This window comes from Stigmatopora nigra, chromosome 2, assembly GCF_051989575.1.
Source record: "Stigmatopora nigra isolate UIUO_SnigA chromosome 2, RoL_Snig_1.1, whole genome shotgun sequence".
Taxonomy (NCBI): Eukaryota; Metazoa; Chordata; class Actinopteri; order Syngnathiformes; family Syngnathidae; genus Stigmatopora; species Stigmatopora nigra.
Window position 1 is genome coordinate 2,661,919 of NC_135509.1, and position 18,813 is coordinate 2,680,731.

At 40.8% G+C, this 18,813-nt stretch overlaps 1 protein-coding gene across 1 annotated transcript; it reads right to left on the bottom strand.

Annotated features, from left to right (window-relative positions):
- Positions 1-6: 6 nt before the first annotated feature.
- On the bottom strand, positions 7-18,486 carry mthfd1l (methylenetetrahydrofolate dehydrogenase (NADP+ dependent) 1 like). Its single transcript, XM_077710624.1, has 27 exons — positions 18,070-18,486; positions 17,282-17,366; positions 17,146-17,196; positions 16,998-17,051; positions 15,740-15,864; positions 15,475-15,575; positions 15,236-15,372; positions 15,045-15,156; positions 14,831-14,892; positions 14,668-14,765; positions 14,423-14,596; positions 14,208-14,344; positions 14,041-14,087; positions 13,840-13,947; positions 13,641-13,715; positions 13,120-13,222; positions 12,938-13,014; positions 12,037-12,177; positions 10,889-10,957; positions 8,630-8,741; positions 5,791-5,930; positions 5,240-5,281; positions 4,324-4,427; positions 4,071-4,248; positions 3,462-3,569; positions 3,233-3,385; positions 7-709 (listed from the first exon to the last, which is right to left on the bottom strand). The coding sequence occupies exons 1-27, from the start codon at positions 18,309-18,311 to the stop codon at positions 620-622; spliced, it is 2,925 nt and encodes a 974-aa protein (XP_077566750.1). The 5' UTR covers positions 18,312-18,486; the 3' UTR covers positions 7-619.
- Between the last annotated feature and the right edge of the window lie 327 nt (positions 18,487-18,813).

An 18,813-nucleotide genomic window follows, 5' to 3' on the forward strand; every position in this document is an offset into this window, starting at 1 on the left:
AGAGTTAACTTAAAGGCTACTTGTGTGCCTGAGTTGTGTAAAAAAAAGCTCACAGCCTGTATAAAAAGCAGCATTATTTCAGTAACAGCTGTAAAAAAGATTAAAATAAAGATTAGAACACTTGAAAGTAGAGGTTTGCGTTATCTTTGGCATTATTACACGCACGTGCAAACTCAGCATAAAATATATAAATGGACCGATGGGAACAAATGCTGAGCATTTCCCATCAGTGATTCATCTTGATTGTACATGCAGTAAGCATCCTGATTCCTGCAGGGTGAAGGTTGGGGGGGCACACAATGACGCATTTCAGAACCAGATTGTGTAATGTAGTATCTCTAAGTGTATTGTCTCATCTATTGTGGGTGCGCAGATGATTCAAGTCATTGGAAATGCTCCAATATTCAGCAGAGAATGGTGTAGACTGGAAAGTAAGTGGAGCATTATGGAAAAGATCAATAATGTTCAAAACAAACCCCTCATGCTGATTGACTAGGATAAAACGGCTCACAGCATTCTCACTCGCCATTACCCATCACGATTAGAGAAGTGAATACATTTAAGCACCATCTAACACATATATTTTGAGCTCATTGCAAAACATTTTCCTGTGACGCATTCAAAAGAGTCCCGTGATCTCCTCAGTGACCGGGTCGAGGTCGATGTCGTAGAAACAGGGTCGAGTTGGCAGGCCGGGCATGGTGCTCATCTGAAAGTCAAACAAAGGATGAAATCAAGATGGAGTTTGCTCCAAAATGTTTAAGACAAACACTGTCATCCATGTTAGTCATAAATGCATGGCAGAATTCAGTCCCCACAACACAAAGTTGGCATTGAGGATATTTCACTTTTACAAGAGCAAACTCCTTACTGTAACTAATGGGAGGAAAGAAAATCTCACAAAAGCTTTCCTTTTGTCAGAAGAGTTAATTGAATCACTAGAAGGAACGTGAGAGAACAGCAGAAGCAATGTACGATGAGCAAGTGTCTGACCAAGAGGGTGGGAATGGGAAAAGGATCTGGAGGCATTCTTGGCATGCCTCTCGCTTGTGACCTAGGACCAGCTTTACGAGACCATTAGTGAAAATGAGGCAGGGAGGAAGTGACCGGGCAATTTCCTGCACGAGGAAAGGCGGCAATTCAAGTAAACAAAATGGAAGGGGGGTAGGTAGTTGCTGCATTAAGGCTGATGACTACTCCTGAGGTCATCGTGACACTTCAAACCGCACATGACTCAACCAGTGAGATGGCTTGAAGGAATTCAATAATGTGACATATCTTTATCAAATTGAACATATTAGATCACCTAAGAATAGGGAGACTACTTAAACCCAAGTGCCTCATTTGACGTCACAGCGTTAGCCGAGTAGCCGCAATGTCTGCGGATGCTAACTAGTCCAGAATTTGGCTAGATTTAGCCCTCACAGTTGACAATAGATGAGGTTGACTACTTTTAGTTGAAAGATACCAAGAAAAAAGGGAAATTTATCCAAGTCTAACACACTGGGGAAAGTCCTCGCAAAAAAGTGCCAAGCCAAAGTTGGATCCTCTACTTGACCTCTTAAATCCCCCCATTGAGTTCCGAAATCACAGCGTGTCTTTGTCTGAGAATACACAGAGGATTCCAGATTAATGTTGGAGAACAGTCTCTACAAGTAGCAAATTCCAGCGTAAACAATTTATTAAATTATCAGACTATTCATGCGATTGCCAGAAAAGCCCAGAAAAGCACTTTTGATTTGAGACCCTGGCAGATGGTTGCACTTGAGTTGGGATGAAGTTTTAAACACAAATACTGTGTTTGGCAACAGACATTGGAAGTTGTTTGGGTTTGATCAACATATGGATTGTACAGTATGGTCTACAAGTAATAAATAGTGGAAATTCAAGAAAAAGCTATAAAATGTGCTGTCAAAACTCAGGTCAGGTGTGAATACACCAATATTTACAGCTCCTGTGGGATTTTCGCCACAAAAATGAAAAATGAAGTTGTACTACGTCCATCTCAAGTGGATTCTGTTCAGTTTTTTTTGCGTCAATGGTTTGTGGCATGAGAAATCTGTTGCTTACGAAGGAGGCTTTCAATCAAGCCAAAGAGTTTTGAGTTAAGGCCACGGGATATGAACTCTGCAGTGTTCTATTGTTCTGCTTTTGAACCCTCCCCACATTTCACTAGAATGACATCAGTCCCCTTCCTGATTCTTCACCCTGCAAAGACCCCTTAGCCCTTTTTCCCAGCAGTTAATGTCCCCCTGCTCTCACGCTGAACCCTCCCTCGCCACACCCGGATTGGTCGAATATTTCCCCCGTCCTGGAGTCGGAGGGGACTTAACAGTTGGGTTCCCATTGCTCCAGCTACAAAACAGCTTAGGGCTTCAGGGAATTTTAATTACAGAGTTATTTTGGAAATTGGACTAGATTTAGGAACACATTTAATTATCTGGATGCCATATTGAGCTCACTTGTCATAATGTTGTAATGAGGGCCCGTATGCGTTGAATAATTCAAAATTTAACAGTCATTTATAGAGAGGAGGTTGTTTTTTTCTGCGTTTTAAGTGCTTGTCGCCATTTTGTGGCATCTTGTAAAAGCAAAGGTCAATCATTTCCCGCTACTGTTGCTCTTGTTTCTCACATGTCAGGGCATTAGAGTAAAGTACACGGTCAAAACCCATTAAAAGAATCAGGGCTTCAAAGGAAAAGAGCACTTGAAGTGTTTTTCATACAAATATTACCTAGAGTTATGACTGGGTACTATTATTTTGCCAGGTCTGTTTATTGAGCAAAGAGTTCAAAGAACTTCTAGCAGAGTATGTTTGGGTTGAGAGTCACAGTTCAAGGGTCGCCAATATCCCAGTGACTCCGCGGGCCACGGTACATCAAAGGCAGAGTCGATAGAGCGACGTAGAAGGAATATGGAGACACCTCCACCCCTTCCCGGCATGCCCGGCGCTCGACACCTCTTCACCGAGCTAATCAGAGCTCAACCCTGAGGCCAATCGCGGTGAAACAGCAGGAGTGGAAATGTTTAGGGAACCTACTGCCTTCCTGCTTGAGCCCATTACCGACCGACCAAGAGGCTCCATTGCGCTCTATACAGCTGGCCGGAAAGACATATGGCACAATGAATGAACTTGTGCACTGTCATTTACTGCTTATGTTTCTATCCTATTAACGATTTTAATTCAATAGATGTTGCGACCTTTGCCATGACCATCATTACATATACATACCGTTCCAACAAGGGGATAGATGAAGCCAGCCCCAATACTGGCGCGAACGTCTCTTATTGGCAAGATGAATCCGGTTGGTGCGCCTTTCTTAGCCGGCATGTGAGACAAAGACAAATGGGTCTTGGCCATGCAGATTGGTAAAGAACCAAAGCCCTTTTTAAGAGAATAACAATGGGGTAAGTCAATTGAAGTTGAGTAAATGACGGTTGTCTAGCAATAACAATGTCACCTGTTGATCATAGTAATTTATTTTGTCAACAGCCTCAGGGGACAGCTCAATGTCATCGGCGCCATACACCCTTTGGGCTATGGTTCTAATTTTCATCACAATTGGCATCTAAAAGAAAAACAAGATTTGAAATGGGGGAGAAAAAATTAGATTTAGTGAACAAGCATTCATGTGACAAGAGAGTCAGAAAGTAATGTAAAGGACCAATTCTACTTGCTTACGCAACAATGTTAAATAAGCATGGAGGCAATTGTGTCAGCCCTCCCCTCCTCTTTAGTTTAGTTGGAGGGAGGTAAAGTGAATTGATGTTGTTTCACAACAGTACATTATAGTACTGCTGTTGTTGGATGCACGGCAAACATTGAGATGCATACTGTAAATAGGGGTGCACACAACCATCACAGGATAAGTAAATTGGAGTCACGACTTTCCAGGCACGCTAACTCAAACCAGCTGATGTTTTTTTTTTTAACATCAGAATGATCTGTATTAGATGCCAAACAAACACAAAAATATCGGTCTTTGTTATATTATAAGTAAAGGGAATTCATCTCAACATCTATTGGATATTTACCATGAATTTCCCATAAATCGCATTCCCACTCTCACCTCAATGTCATAGAGGAACTGGAAATTGCTGGGTTTGCTTGAGGCATTTTTCACAGCCTGGGCAAGGTCCACCGACCCTCGCCCGCCCTGCGCCCAATGGTGACAAGGCACTGCGTCGGAAGCCCCGCACTCTTTGGCGAGCTGACAAACGAGGTCTATCTCTGCCTGGGTGTCCGTCCTAGAAGGGTCAATGTCAGCAGCGAAGCCCAAAAATGTTGAATGAGTAAAACCAAGAAAAGAATATTATTCTCACTTGAAAACATTGAGTGCCACCACAACTGGGACCCCAAACAGATGAGCTATCTCTATCTGCTTTTTCAGATTGCTGAGGCAACCACCTTCAACGAGAGAGAGATTCTGCAAGAGAAGGATACAGAAACCATTGATGTGGATTTAAAATGGTATAAACAGAGGAATTTCATACCACAGTACAAGCAGTGGCTATAAATCATAAGAACAAAATCAAGATATTACAAGCAAAAGCACATGTTATTGTTGGGGGAGTTTGATCATTCATGGTTAGCTGTTGCAGTATGCTACTAACATCATGTAACATATTTTTAAAGTGTGGGAGTCTGGTACAGACTGTCAAGCACACGAACACACACATTGTTACACCCACATCTCATAAATTCATTTCACCGGCTCTGCTTTCTTCAACAACTTCTGGTTCTCATTACAAGCTTGACAATTAAGCTACATTATTTAGTCAGCCGAATCTGCCTGTGAGAGCTCTTGATCGCAGCCGGCTATAGGGGGGAATTTACCCCCAAAGACCAAAGCCACATTGCAGGAAAACCACATTCAAAGTTGGTTTCATCTCTAACCAGTCATTATCGCATTAGCTGAATGAACAGGTGGATGCTATCTCACGTCAATCACTGAAAATTGCCCAAATCGAGTGAAATTTCAGTTTTCAAAGTTGTTTAGCTAAATGTTACGGATTGGCCCCAAACCTGCTTCCCTGCCAAACGATGTTACATAAGCAGACAAGTGACTGATTTATAATTGAAGTCTTGCCTGGCCTCGTGGGGTTTAAGAGGTTTAATTGAGCCGAAAGCATCCTGACCTTACTGCCTAAATGAAATCAACAAGTGGAGACAAATTCAATTATTGATTGAATGCAAGTGTCACATCTGAATAAGCTCCAAATACAAAAGTATTTGTACCTCATCGATGTATTCTCTTGGAAGTGGCACCCCAGCTGATACCTGAAAAAAAATATGGAATTATACATGACAGAATCAATTGGGTACCATTTTCTTAAATGTTCTAAAGAGTGAAAGTATTTTTTTAAAGATCTGTCACATTATAATTGCCTTAATGAAGATATTAGTCATAATGCATATTGAGAAGTCAGTCAAATTTTATCACCTAACTGTCATCAGTTCATCTTTTTGTCCTTCCGGACATCTGTAGCGCATTTAGAGCGTTTCCTGCTGCGGGCCCTTAATTTAATCTCACCCTGCATGCGTGCATGTAATCAGTTGTTATTTCAGTTGGATCTACATAAAGAAACTTCAGTCATCTCTCAAACTCAATTTGGTACAGTTATTTAACAGCATGATCCTCCAAAAATGCAAAAGTGTGGTTTCTGTGACTTCAAATACTGTCGCATAACATGGCCACTAAAAACTGTTGTCAAGATGCCAGTGGGCAAAGTGACACCACAATGGTGGTTGCTTTTGTCTTGGAATGAAGGCATGCTGTCTGGACTCACATTGGGGCCTCCGCCATGCATCTTCAGAGCCCGAACGGTCGCGACCAGAACCACCACGTTGGGCCTCAAACCGGAACTCCTACATTTGATGTTGAAAAACTTCTCCATGCCGATGTCTGCGCCAAAGCCGGCTTCGGTCACTACAGGGAACATGAACAGAGTACATATTTAGTTACACAACTATTGCCTTGCCTTAACCACTTCTCTCAATGCCGCAGGAAACTGGAAGAAAAAATGAATGTTGTGATATTATATTCACTGACTATGTGTCTGAATGGACAACACTTTTTATGTTCAAATAGCTTTTTTTCCATTATGTTTTAGCATTAAGCTAGTATAGTGATATTTGACCGCAGCCCCTCCGATTTGAAGGACCTCTTAGAGCGGGCCAAGTAAAGCAAATGTATAGTCCACCTGGCACAGTGGCCTTGTTGAGATAAGATTTCTGCCATGTGTCGAACGGCTCTACGTGCGTGCATGCATAGTGGACGTGAGCGATACCGCTATAACAACATTGCTTGTCTGACTCAATCTTGACGTAGTACAGAGATGAATTTCACAACTAAAGCCTGATGCTATATGTTCAAACCTACCTACTAAACCTACATTACTACCTTGACTTACAAGTAAATCCAACTGAAATTGACTTCAGTGGGTTTCAATAGAGAAAATGGATTTGAGGAATTGGTAGAGAATCGCAAAACAGTTTTAAAATGCTCCTTGAAAGGAGCCCAAGACCAAACAAAAAAATCCTCAGGAGTGATAAAGGTTTAGGCAGTAAACAAAATAATTGAATCGTTATGTATGACTTTCAGATACCATTCATAACTTTATGGCCTGATGTTGACTATCTGACAAGATGGAAACCCCCTCGTAAAAAAACATCATTTTTTTTTCTAGTCACAGGGCTAAATGGCTGATCTTCTCCTCCTCACAAAATAAGTAATTTATCCATGTAAAATCAAAATAAGGTGATCAAAAATGAAAATCACATTCTCGTGAACATGATCACAAGATTTGAAGAGGAATCAGATCTTCAATAGAATTAGTATCATGAAGGCAAATGGTAGAATGGGAAAATTCAGTATACTTGTCATACTATTATCTTCATCACCTACTCAGTGCAAATCAGATTTAACTCTTAGATTTAACAGGGCCAAGCCCAGACAATTTTTCTTAAGCAGACTTGGGAAGACTCAAATCTATAGTAATAATATAAAACACTCCCTTTCTGGAATGTGGGGATTACATCTAGCGGACTGCTTCACTTTAGTCACAATGACAAACAATAATAGAGACTCTGATGAAGTGCGGCCATGAATTTTACCACACGCCCAGCCAGCCCTCAGACATCTTTCAGTAAGTTCATCAAGAGTTCACTTTTCAATGCGAAGCCCTAAACTTGTAAACACTTTCTTCCCCTGATTTGTTCTCCTTCATACCTACCCATGGGTTATCCCAATGCTTTATAAACCTGGCGGGCCAACAGTGAATGAAAAATTAAAGGCAAGTATAGGCAAAATCAACCTGACATATTTAATATAAAAAACATGGTGGACCACTAGTGGGCTTTTCTATCATGTTAAACTGCAAAAAGAACTAAATGTGATTGTTTTTTAACCTGATAATATCATTTGACTGGTGGCTGTGTTGGTAAAGTAAACACAATTTTTCATCTTCCTTTTGAACACAGAATATTGAGGTTGCACAGCAAGCTAACGGGTGTGGAAGGAAGTCTGTTTGCTTGGGGGTCATCATGCATGCCAGCTGCTATGGGAGCAAAGGGGGGGCCAAACAGGCGGGAGGTCGAGTTCTTGACATACCCGAGTGTCGAGTAACAATCACGCAGACAGGTAAGGCTCGATGACATCCTGTTTAATTTTGTCCAGACCCAAATGTTGTGTTTATTCAATTAAATTATTGAACGTTAGCATTAAAGACAGATGCTGTATGACCTTTAAAGATACCCAAAAAAATCTCTTATTCATTGACTCACTTTTGACTGGCATTATGAAAATAGAGTAAAAATTATTTAAACTTTTTTTTATCATTTTTGAAACCATAGTTGTTGTCCAGTAAAATATTGACAAAATTACATTAATATTTAAATATAGTATTGCAAAAAAAGTTCCCTAGAAAGAGTTAATGATTTTTTTCTTCAATCTCCCATAGGCAGTTTATTTTTATGAAATGATATACATACTTTTCACCACATTATCAGACAAGAAAGGTTGGCAATGAGCTCGACTGCTGAAAAACAAGCAAATTCTTACGTGTCTCTTTGCTTTTTACGCTGCCAAGCTCCCAACAGCTGACTGCGCGTGTTAAACGTTTTCAAAATATTGTTTACCTGTTATGGCTCACCCACAGAAGCTGAACATATACATAGAAATAGTTGAAAAGTGCTCGCGAAGGCCTGCCAACACACATACATGCATTCCAAACATGTTTCTGCAGCCAAAGTAAATGTAGACAACAAGGGCAGATGGATAGATGGACAGATAAAAATGGCAATAGTCATGTATGCCTTGGCGTTGAAGGGATTAGAGTGGTTTACCCCAGAATTCCTGAGGCTCTTAAGATGATCATTTTACTTCCTTCCTCTGTACTGTCTGTTTTTATGCAATCTTACCACTGGTTTCCTAGAAAGCGTCACCGGATAGCGATACTACAGTAAGAGAGGTGAATGTGGGCTAAAGGTTGCAAGACGAGGGAAACAATTACAAGTTTAGGGCTAGACGGAATTCAAATATGTCTGCATCACCATTATTGAACAGTATATGGATCAAGCTTGATCTGTATGCATAGACCTTGTGTGGTTGTGTGTGTATGAGCTCACCAACAAAGCCGTCCTGTCCGACCAACTTCAAAGCCAACTTGTCTGCGAGGACCGAAGAGTTGCCATGGGCGATGTTGGCAAAAGGCCCGGCGTGGACAAACACTGGCGAACCCTGCAACAATGGCGAGGGGAGCACAAGACACAGCAGCGTTTAGTCGGACAGCGTAACCAACGGCAACTCGCCATTCGCTTTAAATTGGAAAGGACCTTTTCTTTCATACGACAAGTTGAGGACAGCATTGGTGACAAGTGTCTCAGTGTGGGCTTGCGGCACATACAGTGCGAAAACAGTGGGTTCAAAAAAAGGCTTCAAAAGAGCCTGCCAGTTTGTTTCTTCTGGTTATAGAAACTGATGGAAAATTAAGGGTCTGTCGATTTGACAAAAGCTCGGCAAGTGCTTAATCTGACATGTTACACAATTCTTAAAAGGAACCAGAGCTTATTTATCACCAGCTATATCTTTTACCGTGGATATTTGACATCTATGAAAGGCACAAACTCAAGACCCAGGGGACAAATACAAACCTCTGCATCAAATTGTGCGCCCCATAAAATTGAATTATGTGCACTGGATAAAATAAATAGATTAAAAAAAATAAAACATGTTTACTGTTTAACCTATATATACCCTATTTTTTTGCATTTCCCATTATTCCTAATGCAAATAATAAAGTCCTTAATATTGAGCCAAAAAGGTTATTAGTCTGAATTAATCAGTGAAGTAATCCAATGCCGAAGATGATACATTAGTGCGTGCACACATTTTCAAATAATTACATTGGTCTGCTGCACATGAGGAAATTTCCAAGACAAATGGAGCTAAACAATCCATTGTTAGACTGCAGCAGGAAAACGGAAAACATTTTCAAGGCTTTTGTTTGGCATCCCTCCCACTGTTTACGTGAACAGATCCACGTCAGAGGAGGCCATCCTCTTCCTAAATCATTGATCACATTTGCAATCAATGTCCACTTTAACTGGAATTGTCAGAAGCAATCATTTGCCACCAGCCTTCAAATGGATTGGACATCTAGCATTTTCAATGGCCCTAAAAAAAACTGCATTTAAAGCCATTCCTACAGTTTATAGGAATTGAACATTTACAAGGGCAGCAAATCAGTTCATGAAAAGTGCAGCAGTAAAGGGATGAAAAACAACTAAAAGTATGCCAACTGTTCAACGGATGGATGTGAGGATTTGGGGGGAGGAAGAAATGGAGGTCATGGACAAAACAGGACGTTGCCACAGTTTCCTCTACTGCACAATATTAACAGCACCACATAGGTGATTAGAACATGACATCTCACATGTAGTGTGTGATATGGAAAGGAAATTAACTCTTACACTGATGCACACTACTTTTTAACATGAACAATGTGTTAAAACACACAAAAACGGGTTCCATATTTAACATTTTTTTACAAAAGAAACCAAGCACAAAGCACCCAGGCGGTCTACGCTGAATGGAAAATTCACACGAAGCACAGAGGCCCCGCTGGTCACGATACCAGCTTTCAGGCCAGAATCACAGGAAACGGCTCGCACAACAGGACCGCAACGCTTCCTCCGAAAAAACAGAGGGGGGGGAAAAAAAAAAGTTATCTCATCTCTGCTGCACGCACACTCCGCTCCCACAGCGCTGCCAAAAACAGACAATCTGGGACATTCCAAACAAGCAAAAAGTTGACCCTAAAACAAACACTATGGTGAACAATGCAGAGCAGCTAATCCAGAAAAAATGCTTAAAACAGGGAATACAGAAAATGGTTAAATAATGATTACTATTACTGCCATTAAGATGTATGATGAACCTGTTTCAAAAGTTTTATCAGGAGCCATCTTAACTCTAATAAAATTAGGGAATGGTAATGACTAAAGGCAATTTAGGGGGCAATTTTGTAGCTTTGTTTTCAAAGAAGTTATGTAAAGCTGACATTACAAGAAATTATGGCTTTACAGCTCACTAAAAAATGAAATGTCTGTGTCTGACATCTGCCGCGACATGAGCAAGATGGGTCGGTATTTAAGCGTCTAACTCCCTCTGAAATTGAAGAAAAGTCAATATATCATCTTTTAAGAGCTCTCTGCGGAGCACTTTTGTCATGTGTCTTGACAGCAAAAGGGCAAAGGGGCGAGGACCTTTCAATTTCCCCTTGTACCACTACCTTGTTTATTTTTCAGAGATATTCATCAGAGGAAGCTCAGCTCAAAAGGGCGTGGACCGTTTAAGACGAGTGCTTATGACGCACGACCGCTCACCTCTAGGGTTTGCATCAGGGTGGGCTTGATGGCATCCTTCATTAGCACAGCTAGCGCTCCGCTCACACCCTGATGGGAGACACAAGTAGTGGTTATCTACATTGAATAAAACATATTTTAACTGTTTAACTGAAAATGATCAAGTCATTATTTCACCCAAATCCATACTCATTTGTAATTCTTTCATTTTATCTGTTGAAACACATTATGAAACCCTAAATTGAGTGTCCTCCTTTTTCTCCCAAAGCATCCTGTTGGACATCGCTTGATCTTGGGTCTCATGATGTCAAAATGTGAACAGCATGATAAAGAGGACTGTTAAAATGCCAGTTGTAATTGAATCAACAAACTTATTTTTCCATTTGTAGACAACATGAGTGTGCAGAGGGTAATGGAATAATGACCTGCTGGATGGAGACATGCCTTGAATTTTTGAAAAGTAAAATTAAGTTCAACTGACAGAATGTTTTGTCATTTTGAAATGTCATCGCAAAAAAACAATCTCCCTAAGTAGTGTATATTTTCCTATGCCAGTGATTTACAATACAGTTGCCTTTAGGGTGTATATTTTATACTGAAACTGTTGACTTTCTATGATGGGGCCCAAAACAGTGACATGTGTCAGACTCCACCAAAGTACTATTCCACAATATCTTGCTATAGTAAAAAAAAAAAAATGACTCGAGAATCAAGCCCAACCTTAGACTGATTAATGACTTAATTTAAGAAACGTTCACTGGTAATTATGTCATGGGCCGTGTTTCCATATCCTTAAAGCTGAGGTGGTAAAAGACTAATGTAATTTTATATGTGAGCCTCCTCCACCCCTGAAACAACACATGCCACAGTCATCCATGGGAAACCAGAGCCGGTTGACCTCGTCGGCTGGACCTGCTGAGAGGAGCTTATATGAGATGTTTTCTTTCTTTCTTTTTTTTTTAAATAAAAAAGACCGCTTGGATTTACCATGTTGTTTTGACTAGACTATTGTAAATCATGGACATCTGCATTCATGGTGAAGCAGATTGTCACACACAAAAAAAAGAAGACTTAAAATACTGAAAATGATAAATGTACTTGAATGAAATTCAAGGGGAAGTCCTCTGTTCTCACACTTGGGGGGGAGCAGCAAAAGATCAAACACCCACCAGGTCCTCCGCGGTGACGGGTTGTCCGGAGCGGCTGGTCCCCACCACCATGCGCGCCAGTCTTTGTTTCATGTCCTCCAGGCTGTCTGCGAGAGCCAAGATGGCCATGATCTCGCTGGCCACAGCAATGTCGAAGCCTGTCTGGAGCGTGTAAGAACAATTTGCGCAATGTGAACCACAAAAAAGGCAAAGTATCAAGAGCAGTCAAGTTGAATGATGCATTTTTGTCATCAACTTGGAGGCTCTGGTGTAAAAGTTTGTGGATTAGATGTTCTTAAAGAACACACATCTAAGAGAGATGCGTCTGAAATGATATGTTACACAATACTAACTTTGATGAATGCCTGTCATAGCAACACAACTGTGGGAATGAAACAAATAGTTCTCGGTCTTTTTCCTCACGTTCAATATGACGACTTTGAACTGACCAACTCACTTCACTCCACTGATTGAAATCAAAAGAAACACAAGCCCAAGAATGCACAAGTGGGGACGTCCCCCTGGGAAAAAGTGAAGAAAACCCAAGTTCCCAATGTATAACACAACTTTAACCACATCAAGCCACCAACTGACATAACGTTTCTATTCCCTTCACTGGTGGAATGCCCTCATGGGCTATAGTGTATCTAGTGAAGGATGGACCAACTGATGGTGATAAATGTAAGCATATGCTGAACCAGTTTGGAGGCTATGCCAGGTGGATGTGTGTATCATTTTTCCCCTTCTTCAAGTCTTTGCTTTCACTTAAAACTCCCTGGCTTCTCATTGGAGGTGAAGTGTTTACCTGCAGGACTTTATTAGCAGAAATAGGAGTGAACTATACTTGGGATTTTTTTTCCACAGTGCAAAAGGGTCAATATTTTCAGAAATAGCTCCGCTCATCATGCAGTTAAAGACAAACCTCTCTAATATGTCCTTTTTCAGTGGCGCCCTGTCCGACGGTGATATTCCTCAAAAAGCGGTCATTTGTATCAACAACTGGGGAAAAAATAGTAAGTGTTAGAACAGCTTGGAATGACCCCTGGCACTGTTGATAATTTTTTTTTTTTTTTAAATGGGTCAGGTTTTTTCTTCTTCTTTTACCTCTCTGCCAGGTTATCTTGGAAGGGTCGATGTCAAGACGGACAAAAGAACTAACTTCCTGGGGCGTGAGACGCTCTGGGTCGCTTTTGCTGATGCCAAGACGCTGAAATAGGAAAGCTAGATATTAGAGGAAGCCGTGTCACCTCCGCAGAATGTATTCTTTGTTAATACGACCCGACTTTGAATTTATGAATTGTCCTATTTGCGCATTTAATTGAAAGTAAACGTTCCATTCTTACAGTGTGGCTGATAAATGACAATCACATGGTAACTAAACCTTTGCCCAAGACTATTAACTCTTGTTTCTGCTCATTTATTAAAACCTATTTACATTTATAGTCTCTACAAACTAACTTTCCAAGAATGTCACTTATTCCACATTAAAATCAGGGCACTACTCAACAATACTACGTAAAACTGTTTCCCTTTAAACTACCAGTTAGTAGGACAGGAAAAGTTGACGATTTTAAACTAGGATAACTGATGACCTCTTGTGGATACAAGAAAAATGGCCCACTTACACGCAGTCTTGCAATCTGGATGGGTGAAAATCTTCCTACTCCGTTGACTGAAGGGACCAGTCTACTATACAGAGCCTTGAATGGAGAAATGAGACCAAAAAAAAGTTATTTCAAAACTATTATAAAAGAACAAAAAGCTTCTCATGAATAACATAAAATGTTTAGTTTTGAATGCAAAACTTTCAAATGATCACATCACCTTGTCTGATTGGGTCGCCTCGTGAAGCATTCTGGCATCAATGGCGGCCGCCAGCAAGTTATTGGCAGCAGTAATTGCGTGAATGTCCCCCGTCAGATGGAGGTTGAACTAAAACAGTTTACAATCAAAATGTTAATATTTTTCCAATAGTTGGAAAATGATCTGAACTCAATATTTTTAAGTTCTTCACTCCGATCTTACCTCCTCCATTGGGATGACCTGAGCATATCCTCCTCCTGCAGCGCCCCCTAGAAACAGAACAAGGAATAGAGCAATCAGAAGAGACCAGGACACATTTTTTTTGATTTTATTTTTTAATAATAATATTGACTATGAGTGGAGCGTGACATCAAATTTCTTGATCTCACCTTTGACCCCAAAGGTGGGTCCCTGAGACGGTTGCCGTAGACATGCGAAAGAGTTGAGCTTCAGGTGAGCAGACAGGGCCTGGACGAGGCCAATGGTCACAGTACTCTTCCCTTCACCAAGAGGGGTGGGAGTTATGCTAATGGAAACACAAAGACAACTTGAGTCCCACATTTGACAAAATTTAAGAGGATGTAAAATTATAATAAAAGCTCACCCGGCCACCAGGACATATTTGCCATCAGGCTGCGTTTGAAGGCGATCTAACAACGACAGGCGAACCTTCGCTTTGCTCCTGCCGTAAACTTCAAGCTCTTCTGGTAACAGACCAATTTCCTCAGCCAGCCGCTCCACTGCCTTAGGTGTCTGACCTCGAGAAATCTCGATGTCACTGACAGAAATTAATGACAAGTTAATTATCGAAAGCCATTTTCCCTAAAAAGGGGCAAGCGCATCACATACCTTGGTACAGGCGTCAGAGGCTGTAGTTTGAGGCTGCGCAGCCGCCAAGGTCGATACTGCTGATCCTGGAGCTTCTGGCTACTGCTTTGCACCACATTCTGGTCCAAAAAGCCAGAATGGAGTAAGAATACAAAACCCATTTTGGCTCAAAAAATGGCCTTACCAGTATTCTATAGGCTGCAGTGAGACGCGCCAAGATGGACTTTGAGGACACCGCAGAATCATCTGAAATAACATAAGTAATGATATTGTAGATTTCTCAATAGACAGTGAAGACTGAACATTTTTTACTGGTGTAGCGAGCACAGCAGAGAACGATACTCATAGATCCTTATAAGGCTGCAGCCCGGAACTTGAGACCCGTATTGTTACGATACCTGTGTCTATGTTGGGCTGCCAGCGGATCACTGCAGCCCCGGGCCTGATCCAGGTGGGGGGAATGTCAAGATCTTTTTCACCTAGTAGTACAACAGCATCAGCCTCCATCACCTGGCAAAGTGGTCAACATGTTTACCATCATGTGCTTTAAAACAACACTCTCTTTTAGTCACAAAAGATATCAAGTGACCTGTCTTTGCAGGTTATTGAAATTGCAATGACTTCTAAGAGCTGCCATTCCACTTCTTTCCAGTTGGCACTGTAGGGCCACACCCAGGGGTCCTTCGGCACCAATCATTAATACTGTTCCTCCTTCAATGGGAAAATCTACAATGAAATGTTAACAGCTTTCATTGGTCTTTGTTCAGTTCAAAAGTCAGTCATTACATTTTTACTCTGGAATCACTACACTGGATATAATCAACTTACCGTGTTTTTGCAACAGATCCACTACAGCGCTAGCGAGAGGCGGCACAAAGCCACCATTTAGGTTGCCTTCTACCAGACGACCCATGTTGAAATATGTTATCCTATCGTAAAAGAGAGAAGCACATGTATCGAATTAGTTCATGTAACCCTTGGGCGAGGCAAGCATTGTGTTGTCAACCCTAAAATACATCAGAATGTAGGAAATGATAGAAATGTGTATAGCACATTCCGTTCAAAGTAATTTAAACATGTCTCTAGTATTTACCCATCTATATCCTTCTCGGGTTTTAGCGTATCGAGTACTCGGCTGGTGAGCGAAGAATGGGGGAGGTGGAGGAAGATGCCGTGCACCCTGGGGTCCTCGTTCAACTTTAACACCTCCTCCACAATCTATTCATGTAGAAAGAGAAAAGAAGTGATAGGACGTGTGATGATATCTAAAGGCATGTATATATGTAAACGACAATGGCCGCCTTTAATAGATCTTTAATAGTGTTGGTGGTAATAGTATGGGTTGAGTTATACATCCACTGGACTAGATGGTGTTGTAGTAGTAGTAATAGTAGTAGCAGTAGTAATAGTAGTAGTAGTAATAGTAGTAGTAGCAGTGGTAGTAGTGGTAGTAGTTGCAGCAGCAGTAGTAGTAGTAGTAGTAGTAGTAGTAATAGTAGTAATAGTAATAGTAAAAGTAATAGTAATAGTAGTAATAGTAATAGTAGTAATAGTAATAGTAATAGTAGTAATAGTCATCGTAATAGTAATAGTAATAGTAATAGTAATAGTAATAGTAATAGTAATAGTAATAGTAGTAGTAGTAGTAGTAGTAGTAGTAGTAGTAGTAATAGTAGTGGTAGTAGTGGTAGTAGTAGTGGTAGCAGTGGTAGCAGTGGTAGCAGTGGTAGCAGTGGTAGTAGTAGCAGTAGTAATAGTAGTAGCAGTAGTAGTAGTAGTAAAATGGAAGCCTTTGAGTTGCGCCTGACGCTGTGGAAAACATGGTAATTTTACACTCAAAGAGGGACTGTATTATAAATGGCCTCCATTTGGTGTTGCGGTTTGCGCTATTCTCAAACTACAAGACAGCAAGTGCTTTTACAGCAAAATGTATGATTTACTGACACAAGTGTGTGAAACTGAGACACCACACAGTTAACTACTTGGCATGTGTTGTAAGTAAGCAGTATAACTATAAAATAGATGCAATGGTTTGTCTGCTTATGGCGAATTGTCACATGGCATTAAAACTAATTGCAATAGGGAAAATTCATTTGAAAGATTAGTAAAGCACAATGTTATAGCCTCACACAAACACATAAGACCGATAAGTGCCCCCCGATACAAAGGCCAAGATCCAACGTGAAGTCAATTTTGACTCATGTGAGTGAGCAGTGATACACAGTTCACCTAATTTGATTTGGCTGTCAGATGTGGTCAATCACATGGCTAGCAAACAAACAGCCAGCGGAATGTCGAAAGCAAGCACGGACACGCTTAAAAATACGTCTTCCGCTTTTTGCTTCTCTTACTTCGTCTTCGCTGCGATCCATGGCGAGACAGATCTGAGTGATGTTTAAGCCCACCTGTGAAAGAACACAATGGTTAAAAGATCATTTTGATAGAATTGTGATGGAGGGTAATAGGGAAGTATTGATTCAAAGTTGGAACAACAATTACCTTTCCTGCTATTTTTTTATTGATCTCCAACAGGCTGTCGTCTTCACCCACCTTGAAAATATAGGAAAGGTGACGGCAGCGATATTTAATCTTATCCATGGTTATTTCAATTGTTTTTTTTTTAAACATGCACTACCTGTATAATGGCAAGCAATGGCTGGACCGCAGGATTCTTTCTTTGAAGGGCTACCATTGCTTCTTTGGTGCTGTTAATCACATGCCTATGGACAAAAATAAACAGAAACCCTTACGAATACTTGGATAACTAGAGAAATTACAGATGGAATGAATTCATAGAAACAAACCAAGTCAGACCTTGATCCAGTCATTTTTTTCATTCAGGGGAATACCAGTTGGGGGCAGTGTTTTGCATTTGAATTTTTTGTTTACGGTTTTTTTTTCAAGTCATGTGGTAGTAAGATGGAAAGTTTAAGTACAGGGCTGTTGACTGTGGGTTATTTTGAGATATGAACTTGAAAATAACCCATTGAACTCTGATTCTAAGGCAACATAATTTCAGTTCAGGTTTTATTTTACTTTAATTCACGTAAATTAGTTTGAGTGGAAATAAAGTCAGTAACTCCCCATGCTACGCAATTATATTACATTAACATGGACCATAAGGGCAACATTAATACGTTCAATGACTAAACATGTAGAACAGTTCTTTGGCGACATACGAGTCAACGCACATCCATGGAGTGATTAACGACCGTGTGGACGGCAACCAAAAGGCGAAGTTACATCAGCAAACAGTTGGGGAAAGCCTGTAATCAGACCCGAAGAACGTGCGTGTTTGGCCGATAGCCAACACACTACACAAAAAGGAAGTCCCGACCACACGAGCTATAAAATACGAATCGACGTTGTAAACTACATATGAACCATAAAAACATACAACTATACAATACAATTATTATTTACCTCAGAACGCTGTGGAAGTCCGCACCGTCTTGTTTGAGTGACTTTGTCCCAAAGTACTCGGCTACTTCGGCGTTGGATCCCCGGTTAGCCGTGGCGCTCGTCTCCCGTACAGTAACCCGAAAAGGAGAGCCGCAAACGGGTTGGCATCTCCACTGTAACCTACTGACCTGGCTTCCGTGTCGGGCATGTTGCATTCGAAGAGCGGCGTTGCCACACGCGTTGCGAATTACGGATAATTTCATGATCGCCTTTTTGCCACTTTTCAAAAAGAAACTTGTTTCAACTTCTTTCCTCTTACCGCTATGGTGGGTGAACCAATCAGGTTGCCAAATCACCAGGAATAGGCGCAAATTTCAGGGTAACAATATCACGGTCCTGATGGAGAAATGGTGCCTTCACGTACACTATGAGAATTCTGAACTAATGGTGGCTGGGTTCGAGCGCTGACAGTCTTCTATTGCTGTGGACGAAGAAATGCATATATCTACAAGGAACGAAAGGCTAAATGAAACAAGATGACAAAATTTAAAGGGCTCTATAATCATATCACACTTAATAAATCCCACTGCCAGTTTTACGAGGTAACGCGAACGCAACAGTGTGGCAAAATGAAAATGGTAACGTGTGGCTTTGACTCAGTTCATTTAAGGCCCAAGTACTCATAAGACATAACTGAACAACTTCCAACTAGCATAGATTTATTTTCAAATACATTTACAAAACTATCTATTGTTGCTTCAAACA

Bases quoted from the DNA above. Each gene is read 5' to 3' on its own strand.
- mthfd1l (XM_077710624.1), bottom strand. From the start codon at position 18,311: ATGAAATTATCCGTAATTCGCAACGCGTGTGGCAACGCCGCTCTTCGA. The intron at 14,597-14,667 runs GTATGTGATGCG...AATTTCTGTCAG, and splicing joins CCTCTGACGCCTGTACCAAG to TGACATCGAGATTTCTCGAG. The intron at 710-3,232 runs GTATGTATATGT...TTTGACTTTCAG, and splicing joins TCTATCCCCTTGTTGGAACG to ATGAGCACCATGCCCGGCCT.